General features: G+C 40.2%; 1 protein-coding gene across 1 annotated transcript in view; it reads right to left on the bottom strand.

Moving 5' to 3' along the window:
- Positions 1-17066, bottom strand: part of slc24a5 (solute carrier family 24 member 5) — a 42476-nt gene that overhangs the window by 4197 nt on the left and 21213 nt on the right. Inside the window, exons 6-8 of the mRNA XM_059952814.1 lie at positions 16214-16497; positions 7106-7312; positions 1756-1857 (exon numbers count right to left, since the gene is read on the bottom strand). Of these exons, the coding sequence (XP_059808797.1) occupies positions 1756-1857; positions 7106-7312; positions 16214-16497 (593 nt within the window). The remainder of the gene's footprint in view (positions 1-1755; positions 1858-7105; positions 7313-16213; positions 16498-17066) is intronic.

The raw sequence follows: 17066 nt of genomic DNA, 5'->3' as shown, positions 1-17066 counted from the left end.
GGGCAAGTAGAATAACAGTAACTGAGGGGGTCAAGTTGGTAGTTATGGAGCAGATATGGCTTGGATTCTTGACGTGGTCAGATTGGGTATGGAACAAGGTAGCAAACAATAGCTGGCTGCTGGGTGGTAAAGGTGATCACAGCTGCCATGCTGTCTTTCAACATATTGATTGTGAATTTCATACCATAATTACTGAATATATTAAAACCTATTTAAGAAAATGAAATAGCAGAAGTCTCTACATTAACAATAGTTTTCTCATTTAAACATCAGTGAAGTTTCTTGAACTGTTTTTATAACATTGAACCAGATGGGGCTGGATTAGTTCTATGACATGAATATAGCTGCGCTGAATGGGTTCGTGTACCACTTGTATCATAGTGTAGAACTTACTAATGATTGCAGACTGAAAAGTGACACACCTGGGTTTTTTAAAAAATGTTTGAGTACCAAGAAAATGGGAGTAATTCATACAAAATTCAGATAAGAATTTAAAAGCTATCCAAGAAATTATGGTGTAACTTAAATTGGAAGTGAATGACATTGAGTCAGTGAGGAAGTTCTGTATCTCAGGTGCAGGAGCACTTTGCATTTAATATTCTCGAATCCATCTAGTTGCATTAGGCAGAGCTTTGCTGATACTTTGTATTTCCAACAGAACAGTTAGTAAATATATTGATCTATTATTCCTATGATCAGTTAACAAAAATAATACATGTAGTCTTTCAGTACTAGGTCATAAGGAAACCTTTAAGATGAAAAGTCAATTTATGATTAATGCAGTTAATTTTTCTCCAAGGTTTCTTCACCCTTTGTGCTGCAAACATGTCACACAAAAAAAAACAAGTTTTGAATGAAGTAATTAGCCTTTCAACAGTAACAATCAAGATCAAAGTTTCATTTTTGGAATACTATATTAGTACTTGTTTTTATTGTTGGTGGTTTATTAGGGAACTTCCCCCCCCCCCCCCCAGTATGTGAGTGAATGAGTTTATTTTGTATGTGCATGTGTTGCTATTCAGCAAACTTTTAATTGGAGAGAAATAAGCTTGCTCAAGTACATTAATTTAGTTGTTTAAATAACTTAAGCTATTGAATTGTGACATTAAATAAAGTTCCACCTTTCCTTTGCCTGCAAGAAGCTTGCTTTAGATGTATATATCTACACACACACCAGCTTTAATGCTTTGGTAGATAACAGCGCGTCAGGCATGAGAATAACTACAATTATCCCATCTTTAAGGGTGTTGTCTACAGCAAGGATTGTGGATAACTGAAAACAGTCAGGAATAGCTGATGTAGTTGAATACAAGGCTATTCAATAACACAGAAAGCACTCATTGGAGAGCAACACTGCATCAAAAATCTAGCAATCATTCTTTATTCATTCATGAAAATCTGGATTAACCTGCAAAGTGGTATTGGCACTTATTCGTAGACCATAAAGTTGGTGTCTTTTTGGGGGGGGGGGGGCAATTAGAGGTCGGCAAAAAAAAAATCAGCTGCATAGTTCTGGGGCTGAAGTCACATAACATGGATTCAGAACAACACATTTGCCTCACTAAAGGGCATAACTTTGCTAGATTTTCCAGACTATTCGATCTTATTATAAACTTCTCATTTACTCTTTTTAAAATGGTTCCACTTTTCCATAAACAACAAGTTAAAGAGTGCAAGAACAAGGACACTAGTCAGTGTATGAAGTTAGTACATTAAGACACTAAATGCAGTTTTATATTTAAAATTCATTCATACCTGCTCTGGTAACAAGAACGCTAGCCACAGTGTCTGGAATGCTGGTGCCTGCTGCCAGCAATGTTAGACCCATCACTGTTTCAGGAATGCCCAGAGTTTCTCCTGCATTAATTGTTTGAACAATGTTAGATTGTCAGAGTTAAAGCCACTTACAAAATATTTTATTAAATTGTACAACATTATAAAGTTATACAATGAAATACTATTTGCCCCATTTCCAACAGGGAGCAGACCTCATAATATACACACCAGGACCACCAGAGTCAAAAACAATTATTTTTCCCAAGCAGTAAGGCTGATCAACACCTCCACCCCTCCACAACCCACAGCATTTTATCATTTCCTGTTGGAGTCACCTTATGTACAAACAACCCTGTGCCTAGTGTCACTTTATGGACATAAAATCAATGTATATAAGCTAGCTGATGTATTTATATTGTTTTTTATTGTTCTTATTGGTGTTTTTGTGCTGCATTTGATCTGGAGTAACAATTATTTTGTTCTCCTTTACACTTGTGTACTGGAAATGACATTAAACAGTCTTGAATCTGTAAAGATTTAGAGAAATTCTTGTCACAACAATAGGGCGCTACGGTAGGATAGCAGTTGGTGCGACACTGTAACAGCCCAGGGTGTAGTTTAAAGTTCAATTCCAATGTTGTCTGTATGTTCCTTGATGAGAATGGGTGGGTTTCCTTCAAGTATTCCGGTTTCTTCCCACATCCCAAAAGCATACATTGACCAATTAATCTACTAACAGGTAAGTTGTCCTGAGATTAGGCTGAAGTTAAATAGGTTGTTTGCTGGCAGGTGCGGTTCGTTGGGCCAGAAGGTGCTGTTTTGCGCTGTATCTCAAAAATACAGTAACCTTTACTATTTATATAATATCTTTGGCAATCTCAGGCCATACTCAATACTTCACACCAACTGAGATCTCAGAAGGAATTCCTCAATCACCACCGTGCTAAACATCAATTCCTTGTTTTAAATCCTCTTCTGAATGCCTTTGCTATTCAAATTAACTGAGATTGGAGGAATTCCAAGTCTTATTCTGCCCTGTTTATTCACCCCAATTGGAACCAATGAAGTTAGCAAAGCCTGGATGAGAAATTAACGTATTTAATAGTTTAGCCCTGTAATAAAATATATATTTACATCAAGGTTTGATTGTTCAATTGTAAAATAAATTGTAATCTACAAGACATACTGCATTTATAAGTGCATATTCAGTACAATAATTGGATAATTTTTTACAGTATTTTCATGCAAGCCTTTTAACAAATCTAAAATGATTCAACAAAGGCACAAGTGTCAGCTTTACAAATGAGGGGGCAGTCCAATTTTTTCAGAAGAATGTAAAATTGTTTAAGAACAAACAGGAAAACAATTTGTGCCATAACTGGGTTGATTTGAAAGCTGGCATGAAGGAAATCTTGTGTTATATGTAATAATGTCTGTCTTTCTAATGTTTAAATCTTTGCATTACTTGCATAATATATTGCTCAAATGGTATTATTTTATTCCAAGAAATTCTGACCCTTTTGTCAATAATATTCTTGCAAACAAGAAGTCAATTTAAATAGTATCATACACAAAATACTGGAGGAACTCATCAAGCCAGGCAACATCTATGGAAGGTAATAAAGAGTTGACATTTTGTGCCAAGACCCTTCTTGAGGACTGGAAGGAGGGGGGCAAAAGCTAGAATAAAGTGGTGAGGAAAGAGTACAAGCTAAAAGGTGATTGATGAGGAAGGTGGGTGGGTGAGCAAATTAAGTCAGAAGCTGGGAGAGGATAGGTGGTAAAGACTAAAAACAAGGAATCTCATAGGATAAAACAGTAGACCAAGGGAAAAAAGTGGAGAAGAGAATGAGAGAGAGGGTATAACATGAATGGGGAATAGAAAGGGTGGGGGAGAAATTATTGGAAGCTGGAGAAATCAGTAGTCATGCCATCAAGTTGGAGGCTACACAGATGGAATATGAAGTGTTGCTCCTCCAACCTAATTTTGGCCTCGTGGCAGGATGGGAATGGGGAAGTCAAACTGAAATATGTGGCCACCGGGCGATGCTGCTTTTTAAAAAAAAATATATACACACACACAAATGAGGGAAATAATGATAAAAGTATTCTGCAGAAACATGGTCATTAATTTTTACAAAATAGGGCGTAGTTAGTTTATATTTAAAAAATGAGGTCTAATCTGGTTTGGCATGATTTGAAGCAAAGAAAAGTTTTAAATCCCATTGAGGATAGTTGAAGTACTTTATAACTGACACCTTGCTTTTGAAGTATGGTCACTGTTGTAACAGAGAAAACAGTATACAAGCAGCTCCTGCAAAGAGCAATGTGTTAATGACTGTATAATCTACCAATTCATCTTCTCGAATATGGATGGAAACCATTTGGCCCATGAGTTTTATTTAGTTAGTGATACAGTACTGAGTAGGATCTTCCAGCCCTTTGAGCCATGCTGCCACAGCAACCCCTCCCCCCCCCCCCCCCCCCCCCCCCGACAACCCCAATTAAACCCTAACCCAATCATGGGACAATTTCCAATGCCCAATCAACCTACCAAGTACACCTTTGGGCTGTGGGAGAAATCCTACAGGTTTCATGGTAAGGAAGTATTGAGACTCCTTACAGAGAACACTGGAATTGAACTCCAAATTCTGATGTTCCAAGCTTTAATAGTGTCGTGCTAACTGCTAGGCTACTGTGGCAATTAATCAATTAATTCTTTCCTCCCTCTCTCAGAGCAATCCCATTCCTCCTTGTACATATGAAAAAAATTTACACACAAACCCTTTAACACTCAACCCCTCCCAATTCTGTCAGCCACCTGAAATATTAGTAAATTATAATAGCCAGCTAACAACCAAGCATAACTTGGGGATGTAGGGAGAAATAGATAAAGAGATAAAACCCATAGAGCCACAGGGGGAGACATTTCATATGACAGCACAAAACGGCATCAATAAACCTGGGTCATTGGAAATACAAAACATCTGCACTTCACCACTACTGTACCGTTCAGTTAATTGCTCCTTTGTCCTGTTTCTGTTATATCTAATACTTAAGTATTTGTGCTCCCATCTCTAAACTAGGTGGTTATAATTTTAGACATTCTCACAGCAGAGATTGCTTGGCTCATGCCACTCAACACTATGTCCGAGGATGTGAGTTAAAATCCCAAGAGAGATTTAAACAAATATAGAGAGACTGGGCACTGAGGAACACTGCACTGCTCTTGTCCACTGCTGCAAATGCTTCAGCCTGTGCATATGAGTCACCTTGGTGAACCTGAGAATGAGGAATGTTCCAAGAATCGCCTTATTTGAGGCAATCGCCTCATCACTTATCAAGTGTCTGAATAGATATCATAGTTTTTGGACCTTAATCTGTTCCATTATATGTGCAAATTTGAAAGTGGGATACAGGTATAATTACAGGATTCTTAGCACTGTTGAGGAACAGAGGGATCTTGGAGGTCCATGTGCAGAGATCCCTCAAAGTCGCCACAAATGTCGACAAGATTGTTAAGATGATGTTTGGTCTGTTGGCTTTCATTAGTTAGGCATCAGTGTTTAAGAGTCACAAGGCAATGTTTCAGGTGTCTGAAACCCTGGTAGGTCACACTTGCTGTTCAGTTCTGGTTGCTTCATTAAAGGATAGGTATGGATGCTTTAGAGTGGGTTCAGAGGAGATTTACCAGGATGCTGCCTGGATTATGAGGATAGGTTGAGCAAGCAAGGGCCTCTCCCTTTGGAGCAGAGGGTGATGTGATAGACATGTACAAGATGCTAAAAAGGCATAGATTGAGAGGAGAGCCAGACACTTCCCCAGGGTGGAAATGGCTAATATGAGGGGGTGTAATTTTAAGGTGATTGGGGATGTCAGAGAAGACTCTTTAAACAGAGTGGTCGGTGTGTAGAATGCTGTGCGAAGGGTGGTTGTAAAGCAGATACATGAGGGACATTTAGTAGACTCTTAGGCTCATGGATGATAGAAAACTGGAGGGCTATGTATGAGGGAAGGGTCAGATTGACCTTAGAGTAGATTAAAAGTTTGGCACATCATGGGCCAAAGGGCATATACTGTGCTGTTATATTCTATGTGCAATCATTTAATTTTAACCACTGATTCTCATTTAGCTATTAAACATAGATCAATCCAGCAATGTAGTTTCACAGACTTATTTTTAAATACACTGTGGTTACGTTGCACTCTGTTGGAACCAAGTGTGGTACCATGGCTTTGTGGTAATGGTAGCGTGTGGAATATAGTGGCTTCAGAGGCTGCAAATTCTGCTAATGCATCTTTCTGCCTCTAGTAATTGTCTACAGCACTCACAAATGCTCAACCTACTGATCTACCTCACTCCTGTATACCTTCTCACCTCCATCTGAAACTCTATGAACGATGTGTCCTTAGCAATTTTATAGGTGGCATTTTAATTGATTGCATCACCATCTGGTATGAAGGGGCCAATGCACAGGATCAGAAAACGCTGCAGAAAGTTGTAAACTCAGCCAGATCTATCATGGATACTAGCCTCACCAGCATCGAGGACACCTTCAAAAGGCGATGCCTCAAAAAAGTGGCATCCATCATTTAGGACCCCATCACCCAGGACATGCCTGCTTCTCATTGCTACCATCAGGGAGAAAGTACAGGAGCATGAAGACACACAGTTTCAGGAACAGCTTCTTCCATTCTGCCATAGATTTCTGCATGGACAATGAACCCATCAACACTACCTTGGAATTATTTTCTCTCCTTTTGCATTACTTTCAAAATTTTTTGTATATACTGGTAATTTATAGTTTTAAAAATTAATATGATTTGCAATGTGCTGCTGGCAAATTTCATAACATATGCCAGTGATGTTAAACCTGATTCTGATACATCTGACCTGGTTCCATCTCATTTAGCACGTTTGTTATGCCATGCAACAGTATGTAGGATGCCCTCGGTACAAAGGCAAGACTTCACCTCCACAAGTACGGTGTGGTAGTCGCTTCTGCTGATGCTAACATGAATAGGTTGAAGGTGACATTGGCTCTCATTGGTTCACTCACGACCTAATATTATGAAGTTATTTTTATAACACATTGCAAACCCCTAATTAATCATTGTTATGTATTGCAAAGTCAGTGGCTTTCTCAATGAACCTATAACAGTTATATTAGTTCACATAATTAGTTCTAGTAAAACTGATGTGGATTAGATTAATGCAAAACACAAAGTCAATAGGAACAGATTTGTATAGAAAACAAATTTGCATTCCATGGACTACTTCATTTATTCAAAAACAAAAGGAGATTCTAAAAAACGCAATTCTTCTTACCCACGATGGTTACCATCCAAACTAATATATATGTAAATCCAGAAATCCACACAGCACACATGAAGAAAGTTAGCAGGAACCATTTTCTCCACTGATGCCTGCGACAATCTGGGATAGTTACGAATAGTAGGGTGGTGATGGGAAGAGACAGCACCCAGATAATTCTCTTCACATCCGATTCAGGCATTGCAAACACATTTGATGGATCTATGTCAAAAATAAAAACATGTTTTGGTTATTTAAAATAATTTTTTGAATCAAATTTGTATGTAAAATTAATAAAATACATCAGAATCAGACTTAATCTCACTGGCATATGTCAAGAAATTAGTTGTGGCAGCAGTACATTGTGAAACAACTAAATTACGGTAAGAAACATAAATGAAAAAAATTAAATAAGTAGTGCAGAAAGAGTAAAGAAAAATCGTAAGGAAGTGCTGATGGGCTCATCGTCCATTCAGAAATCTGATGGGGGAAGGGATGGAGCCGTTTCCAAAGTGTTGAGTGTGTGTCTTTGGGCTCCTGTATCTCTTCCTTGATGGTAGCAATGAGGAGTGGATGCATCCTGGGTGATGAGGGTCCTCAATGGTGGATGCCACTTTTTTTGAGGCATCACTTTTTGAAGATGGCCTGAATGCTGAGGAGGCCAGTGCCCATGATGGAGCTGGCCGAGTCCACAACATTCTGCAGCTTTTTCCAATCGTACGCAGTGGCCCTTATAACAGATGGTGATGCAGACAGTAAGAATGCTCCCACGGTACATCTGTAGAAATTTGCGAGAGTCTTTGGTGACATTCTAAGTCTCCTTAAAGTCTGAATATGAAATATAGCCACTGTCATGTCCTCTTAGTAAATGCATCAATATGTTGGGCCCAGGATAGATCTTCAGAGATGTTGACACCCTGTAACTTGATACTGCTGACTCTTTCTAATGCTGATCCCTCAATGAGTCCTGCTGTGTGTTTTCTTGACTTCCTCTTCCTGAAGGCTACAATCAATTCCTTGGTCTTACTGAGGAAGAATGCAAGGTTGTTGTTGAGATACCGCTCAATAAGCAGATCTACCTTTATGCCACCTTGTCACCATCTGAAGTTCTGCCAACAATAATTGTGCCTTCAGAAAATTTATAGATGGTGTTTGAGCTGTGCCTAGCCGCACAGTTGTGGGTAGAGAGAGTAGAGCACTGGGCTAAGCACACACCCCTGAGGTGTGCCAGTGTTATTGTCAGCAAGGAGATGTTATTTCTGATCCACACTGATTGTGGTCTCCCAGTGAGGAAGTCAAAGATCCAGTTGCAGATGGAGGTACAGAGGCCCAGCTTTTGGAGCTTGTTGGTCAGTACTGAGAGTATGATTGTGTTGAATACTGAGCTGTAATCAATAACCAGCAGCCTGACATAGGCATTACTGTTGTCCAGGTGATCAAAGGCAGAGTGGAGAGCCAGTGAGATTGCATCTGTTGTGGCGATAAGAAAATTGCTACAGTTCCAGGTCCTTGTTTAGGCAGGAGTTGATTTTGGCCATGATCAACCTTGCAGGGCACTTCATCACAGTAGATGTGAGTGTAACTGGATGATAATCTGAGGCAGATGACCCTGCTCTTCTTGTGATCTGGTGTGATTGTTGCCCTTTTGAAGCTGGTGTGAAGCTCTGACTTCAGCTGTGAGAGACTGAAGATGTCCTTGAGTACTCTCACCAGTTGGTTGGCACAGGTTTTTGTTTCCCTACATAGCACACCATCAGGGCCCCGCAAGGGTTCACCCTCTTGAAAGATGTTCTGACATTGGCCTCTAAGACAGAGATCACAGGGTCACCAGACGCTGTGGCGATTTGTGCAAGTTCAAAACATGCTTAAAAGGCATCAAGCTCATCTGGGAGTGAAGCATCACAGCCATTCATAACATTAGGTCTTGCCTTATAGGAAGTAAAGGCCTGCAAACCCTGCCAGAGCTAATAGACATTTGATTCAGTCTGCAACTTCAACTGGAGTCGTTTTTGTGCTCCTTAAATAGCCTTCTGTAAGTTGTACCAGGATTGTTCGTATAGTTCTGGGTCACCAGTCTTGAATGCCTCAGATCTAGCCCACAGCAGACTATGAATCTCTTGGTTAATCCATGGCTTTTTATTTGGGTATGTCCTCGAAGGCACAGTCATCCATACAGATCTTGGTCAAGTCTGTGACAACGGTGGCATATTAATTTAGATTGAATATGAATCCATGTATAATGCCGAGTTCACCATCTCAAAGCAGTCTTGTAATCGTTTCTCTGCAACCTGTGACCCTAACTTCTTGGTGCTCATCACTGGCATTGTGATCTTTATAGTCTCTGCCTGTACACCTGGAGTAAAAGTACAGCCAGGTAATCGGACCTTCCAAAGTGCAGGCTTGGGATGGCACAGTAAGTGCTCTTGAGGGTGGTATAACAGTGGTCAAATGTGTTGACTCCTCTGGTTCCACAGGTGATATGTTGGTACTAGTCATTGAGAGACTTCTTCAAGCTGGCCTGGTTGAAATCCCCTACAATGATAAGGAAGGCATCAGGGTCCACTGTTTCAACTCCAAAGCCCATCTGACATTGGCCCGAGGTGGAATGAACACCCCTACTAGAATGATGGTAGAAAACTCCCTTGGCAGATAAAATGGATGACTTTTGATCACTAGATGTTCCAGGGTGGGTGAGCAGGATGGGAAAAGAACGGTCACATCTGTGCACCACAAAGCTTACTCCAAATATAGACAGAATGTTGGAAATACTCAAGTAGGTCGGTCAACATTGATGAAGGGTCTCAGACCCAAAGTGGTACTCATTCCTCTTTCCACAGTAATTCCAACTTGCTGAGTGTTTCCAGCATTTTCTATTTTTAATTGCAGAATTTGATTAAATAATTCCAATATTTCCCAAAAAATTAACATTGCCTTTGTACTGTCAAAAATACTGATACCATAAACGTAAGGCCATGATGATTCATGTACAGGTGTAGTGTAAAATTTGTTATTGCCTAAACAGAAAATGTCCCCACTTTTTCAGATGATGAGTATTGTTCAAAGCACAAATGAACATTTTGTGTATGAACCTTCCATTGATGAAAAATCCCATGCATTGGAACAGGCAAATTCCTTGAGTCTGTTCTGCTAATCAGTTAGATTATGGTTGATTTTTAACTATTTACCTGCTTTGCTTCCATTTACTTGCAAAACAAAAGTCCACCAACCTCAACCACTGTTAAATCTCTGACGTTCTTTCCCCCTCTTCCCAATTTTATTGCCTGCCTTCATTGTTCAGGATACAAATTACAGCCAATTTTCAAAGATGAAGACTCAAGCTTGTTGTTGAGAACTTTCCAACACCTCAACAGATGACCAAATGCAATAGGCTGTGATGGAAAGATATCACAGCCAAGTTCAATCCTATGCTTCACACACAAAATGCTGGTGGAACACAGCAGGTCAGGCAGCATCTATAGGGAGAAGCGCTGTCGACATTTTGGGCTGAGACCCTTCGTCAATCCTATGCTGTTTGTTTTAATCAAAGCTTCTTTAAAATGTGCTTCCATTCTTTAAACTGGATATTTAAAGTAAAAGGCAATTTAGTGATTAGCCTAAAATCATTAATATATCCTCTCCTTCACTTCACTTAAGTTTCTCAAAGACAAGATTATTAAAGATACTACACACCTTTAAGGGAAAGAATAGGATGATTTGGCAAGTGAATGGGGGGCTGAGGAACTGGTGCAGGGAGCAAGGGTTCAGATTTCTGGATAATTGGGATCTCTTCTAGGGAAGTATGACATCTACAAAAGGGCCTCAATAGAGTGGATGCAGAGAGCATGTTTCCTAAGGTAGGGAAATTTAAGCCCTGAGGACACAGCTCAGAGTAGAAGAGTGGCCATTTAGAGGAATCTCTTTAGCCAGAGAGTGGTGAACCTGTGGAATTCATTGCCACAGGTGGCTGTGGAGCTAGAGGTTGATAGATTCTTGATTAGTCAGGGCATGAAGGGTTATGGTGAGAAGGCAGGAGAATGGGGCTGAGAGGGAAATGCATCAGCCATGATGAAATGGTAGAGCAGATTTGATGGGCTAAATGACCCAGTTCTGCTCCTATATATCATGGTTTTACAGTCCTATAAAAGTCAGTAAAAAAAATCTGGCATATCGATGAAGGATCTCAGCCTGAAACATCCACTGTTTATTCTCCTCCGTAGATGCTGCCTGGCCTGCTGCATCCCTCCAGCATTCTGTGCGCTGCTCTGGATTTCCAGCATCTGTCTGCTTCTGGCAAATTTTAAAGATTTCTATGTTTTGAAGCTCATCATTCTGGTTTATGTGCATATCAAGTTGAATTGCAAATGAGTTGTTACCATCCAAGAGGGATTTAAGATTTCTCAGAAACAACACCCAGGCAGCCAGGAACACCAGGTCAACCTACATAAATCACTGATCATTATATTCAAGCTGGAGCTTTCATTTTATACAAAAGAAAACAGAAAATATGAATTTCAATAGATGATACAGCTAAATCAAAGATGTAGTTTTTACTCTCAGAAGCATTGAGAAGAGTCGGCGCTCAGAATTAATGAGAAACAGATAGCTCAGTGGCAGGTTCAAGGGAAAGGAGAGCAATGGGAAATAGAGATAACCTGGCAATCTGAATTGTAGTTTAAATCCACAGTTTCTGGCAAGCTTTGACAGAACCAAAGTTTCAACTTCAGTTCTCTCAGCAGATGCGATCTGAACTGCTAAACATTTGCAGCATTTCCTATCACTTTCACTTCCCAATTCTCAGCAAGGTTCTTTGATCAGCTGCCTTAACTTTCCACATCTTAATGTCTTCATTCTGTTACCTAAGTGACAAGATCTCTGATCTGGAATCCTTTTGGATGAATTTATGGAACCAAACTGGGCAGACGTTTCAGTAAAATTATCATACCTTTCACTCTCCCTTTTTCTGAGTGCATCAGTAATCTTGCTTAATCACCACTTGAGTTCTGAAGGTCAGTGATAGCACTCGACACTTAATTACAACAGTCATAATTTTTTAAAAATTACTGCAAATACTACAATGATATAATTTCACTGGCTGGATAAAAAATTGTAAACTGGAAAATAAGATTTAATATCACTGGCATATGTCACAAAATTTGGCATCTTTGCAGCTGCAATGCAATACATGATAGAAAACGAGTTATAGTAAACATTAAAATTTAAATTAAATAAGTAGCGCAAAAATAGAAATAGGAAAGTAGTGAGGTAGCGGTCATGGGCTCAAAGTCAATTCAGAAATTGGATGGCAGCGGGGAAAAAGAAGCTGTTCCTGAATTGTTGAATGTGTGCCTTCGGGCTCCTGTACTTCCTTCCTGATGGTTGGCATGAGAAGAGGGCATGTCCTAGGTGATGAGGATCCCTGAATGATAGACGCCACCTTTTTGAGGCATCGCTCCTAGATTTTGTCCTGGATGCTAAGGAGGCTAGTGCCCATGATGGACCTGACTAAGTTGACAACTCCGCAGCTTATTTTGATCCTGTGCAGTAACCCCACCCCCCACACCAGACGGTGAGGCAGCCAGTTTGATGACATTGTTTTGTACCCCTTTCCGGTCCATTGTTATTATATTTCTTCCCATTTCCTCCCCCCACCCCCCACACCACAGATCAGAATCAGGTTTATTATCACCGGCAAGTGACGTGAAGTTTGTGAACTTAGCAGCAGCAGTTCAATGCAATACATCATCTAGCAGAGAGAGAAAAAGTAAGAATAATAAATTAAATAAAACATAATAAACAAGCAGATCAATTACATATATTGAATATATTTTTTTTTAAATGTGCAAAAACAGAAATAGTGTATATTAAAAAATGTGAGTTAGTGTCCAAGGCTTCAATGTCCATTTAAGAATCAGATGGCAGGGGGGAAGAAGCTGTTCCTGAATTGCTGAGTGTGTGCCTTCAGGCTTCTATATCTCCTTCCTGATGGTAACAGTGAGAAAAGGGCATGCCCTGGGTGCTGGAGTTCCTTAACAATGGACGCTGCCTTTCTGAGGCACTCCCTATAGATGTCCTGTGTATTGTAGGCTAGTACCCAAGATGGAGCCAACTGGATTTACAACCTTCTGCAGCTTCTTTTGGTCCCGTGCAGTAGCCCATCCATACCAGATAGTGATGCAGCCTGTCAGAATGTTCTCCACGGTACAACTATGGAAGTTTTTGAGTGTATTTGTTGACATGCTAAATCTCTTCAAACTCCAAAGTATAGCAGCTGTCTTGCCTTCTTTATAACTACATCAATATGTTGGGACCAGGTTAGATCCTCAGAGATCTTGACACCCAGGAACTTGAAGCTGCTCACTCTCTCCACTTCTGATCCCTCTATGATTAGTATGTGTTCCTTCGTCTTACCCTTCCTGAAGTCCACAATCAGCTCTTTTGTCTTACTAATGTTGAGTGCCAGGTTGTTGCTGCGGCACCACTAGTTGGCATATCTCACACCTTCAGCAGACGACGTCCCTCCTGGTTCACACGACTTTTGGTTTGGGAATGTACCCTCTTATTCTGGCTTCTTCCACCTTTCTTTCCAGTCCTTACAAAAGGTTCTCAGCATGAATCATTGACTGTTCCTCCAGCACTTTTCCCCACTCTCGTTCCTATCAGTGTGAGTGGTTTACACCAGTTTTCATATCTAAACTCTTCACAAAATCAAATTCCTCCAACATTTATGTAGTGCTCATTATCCACCACAGTTGTTCAAAATTATTCTCTGCAACAATTCTGAAAATATACAAAATAAGATAAACATTTTACTTTTCTTCTTTGGTAGACCCTTGGGATTGAGGATTTTACCCTACCTTACACACAGTTTCTGTTTCTGTTTGCCAACCTACAAACTTGCATATCTAGGCCCAACCTTGTTTCCTACCAGATTGTTCAAAAGTTCCATAAAAGATTCAAAGACTCAAACATTCAAAGTTCATTTATTGTCAAAGAATGTATAAATTCCTGCAATCTTGGAGATTTGTTCACTCGCAGGTAGCCACAAAGCAAAAAAGCCGAAAGAACCCGATTAAAGAATTTTTTAAAAGACCAACTCCTGATGTGCAAGAAAAAGAAAAAAAGACACAAATCACACAAACAATCGAAGCGAACAACATTCGGAACCAAATTGAGTCCTCAGATCTGAGCCACTGAGCAGGCCCGAAGCCCTGCTTATCAGTTCATCATATTAGCGGGCACAAGCAGTCTTCATAGCCTCAGAGAGAGGAGTGACCATTGCAGAGAACGAGTGAAATTGGCTTGCCTCAAATCCCAACACCCTGTCTTTTCAGTCTATCTGGGTCGACGTTCAAATTGACCAAACAACTGAACAGCAAAAGGCTCCAGCACCCTGGACAGAGGAGTGAACATCATGGAGAGCGAGAGAAAGAAAAAAGCTCTTACCTGTGATCTGGGCCAGTGTTTAAATTGTCTAAATTGTGGATCGTGCCTCGCAGTTGGACCTGGCCACTGTGAAGGGCTCAGGGCCTAGACCCCGATGCCCAGTGACTCACTCCGAGCCCAGATTTCGCTGTCCAGCCTGAAGTCACTCTCAAGCTCTTCAAATCAGCTTGGCACCCAGAGCGACCCAACCTCACACCTGAGTCAGTTTTATGGGCATCTGAACTCCATCTCAACTCATCCCCCAAGCTCACACGGCCTTTGCTCACCCCTGCACTGTTTGCAGAGATAATTTAAACACAATTTACATCAGAAAAAGGCTTTTTGAGTGATGATTTTAGTCAGATTTCTTAACTACCAGTGAGCTGTTGCACACGTTCGATAGCACCATCTTAACTGGAAACCTAACTTTCAAAACAAATACATTATGTTGAATTTTAATGCCTTATAAATGGATTGGATACTCTGCAAAGTTTAGAAAATAGAGATTATTAAATCGGAACTGAATATTGACTGTCCACTAAAGATAGCTGGAAATATGGTATGTTGAAATTGTACAAGACATTTGTGAGGTCTGATTTGGAGTGTGCTCAGTTTTCGTCACTTACCTAAGGAAAGGAGTCAATACGATTGAGAGAGTAGAGAAAATTTACAAGGATGTTGCCAGGACTTAGAGGGCCTGAATTACAGGGAAAGTTTGAATAGGTTAGGAGTTTATTCCCTGGAACGTAGAAGTCTGAGGGGAGATTTGAGAGAGGTACACAAAATTATGAGGGGCATAGACAGGGTAAATGCCAGCAGGCTTTTCCCCACCGAGTTTGGGTGAGACTAGAACTAGAGGTCATGGGTTAAGGGTGAAAGGTGAAATGATTCACGGAAACACGAGGGGGATTTCTTCACTCAGAGGGAGATTAGAGTGTGGCACGAGCTGCCAGCAGAAGTGGTGGATGTGGTTTGGATTTCAACAGTTAAGAGAAATTAAGAAAGGGGAATGGAGGGCTATGGTCTGGGTGCAGATCGATGGGATCAGGCAGATTAACAGTTCATCATGGACTAGATAGGGCAAATGACCTGTTTCTGTGCAGAGTAGGACTCCTTTTAAAAATCATTCCTTCAAGGGATCAAGAATAACCAGTTGAACTGATGAATCCTGCAAAATGCAGATCATAAAGAAACTATTGTTGGCTCAATAAGTTCATTTTATCTCACCTGTTCTAGGTAGAGCATGATCTGTGTAACAATAAAAAAAACACACTAAAAAAAACACAGGTGTCTGGGTCATTCAAAGTAAGAGTTAAATTTTAGTGCAATTGGCCAGTTGTTTGAAAACAATGGAATCATCACCTTGAATAGCAAGGATATTCGGTATTCTATGGAAAGCATGTTAAGTGTTTTCCAAAATCTCAGCTATGTCTAGCAGAGTCCACAAAATCCAATACTTGTGAAGTCTTACACAAACTCTTCAGGGGAGAGGAGTGGAGGGTGTGTCAAATGATTAGAAAGGTAGGTGTTTAACATTGCATAGATATCAATGCACATTTATATGCAAATTCCTTTGATTGAATTAGACACCATCCACAAAAAGTGGAACACTTCTTTCTCATTGATAAAATGTTTCTTATTCAAGTAGACGTAGAGATGTTAGAGATTACTAATTCATCCAAATGCTCATCCTGACCTTACCTTCAGTAATCTCCGAGAGCCCATGTAAACTAAGAGAGTGTTGGGAATAGCCAGAATCGTCCTGAAAGATCCCACTATCCGATCGAGAACGCCGATATATGAGCGGCCCATCTTTTCCCTGCCAGCCCATTAGCGCCTCTTGCTCATTGCTTTCTTCCATCACTTGTGCCAGGCAAGCACAGCACGGGCTAAACATTCTTGTTATGAACTGATTAAGTTTCATGTCAAAGCACATGACCACGACATAAGCTGCATAGATCAATAACAGAGAAGCACATTCATACCTTAAAAAAAAAGAGACAACATTCAAGTCGGCACATTAGCTCAAGCACTGTTTCCATTGAGAACGATACTACGATGTTAATTAAATTTTTATTTATTAATTTTATTTATTTAGATATCCAGCACAGTAAAAGGCCTCTGTGACCCAACTACACCCACGTGACCAATTAGCTTACAGACCTGTACAACTTTGGGATGTGGGAGGAAACCAGAGCACCCAGAGGAACCCTGCATGATCATGGGGAGAAGGTACAAACTTCTTACAGACAGAAGCGGGAATTGAACCTGGGTCGCTGGTGTTGCAAATAGCATTAAGCCAACTGCCACTCTACTGTTCTGCCCCTTTGACCTGTACAGGTGATATTCAATATTTATTATAATGACCAAAAGTGTGATCACATTTGTGTTCATTCTCAAGCTTAAAGAGTTTCTAACAGTATGAAACAAAAATAGATAAGCCAGGTTCTCATTCCACTTTCAACCAAATTCAAACTCAGAGAAGATTTTATCTGCCTTGTCAATTAGTGTGACACTATTACAGTTCAGGGCATCAGAGTTTGGAGTGTCCTCT

The sequence above is a fragment of the Hypanus sabinus genome, chromosome 28 (genome assembly GCF_030144855.1).
Source record: "Hypanus sabinus isolate sHypSab1 chromosome 28, sHypSab1.hap1, whole genome shotgun sequence".
Taxonomy (NCBI): Eukaryota; Metazoa; Chordata; class Chondrichthyes; order Myliobatiformes; family Dasyatidae; genus Hypanus; species Hypanus sabinus.
The sequence above is the reverse complement of the archived record's forward strand: the minus strand, read 5'-3'. Positions and strand labels throughout refer to the sequence as shown.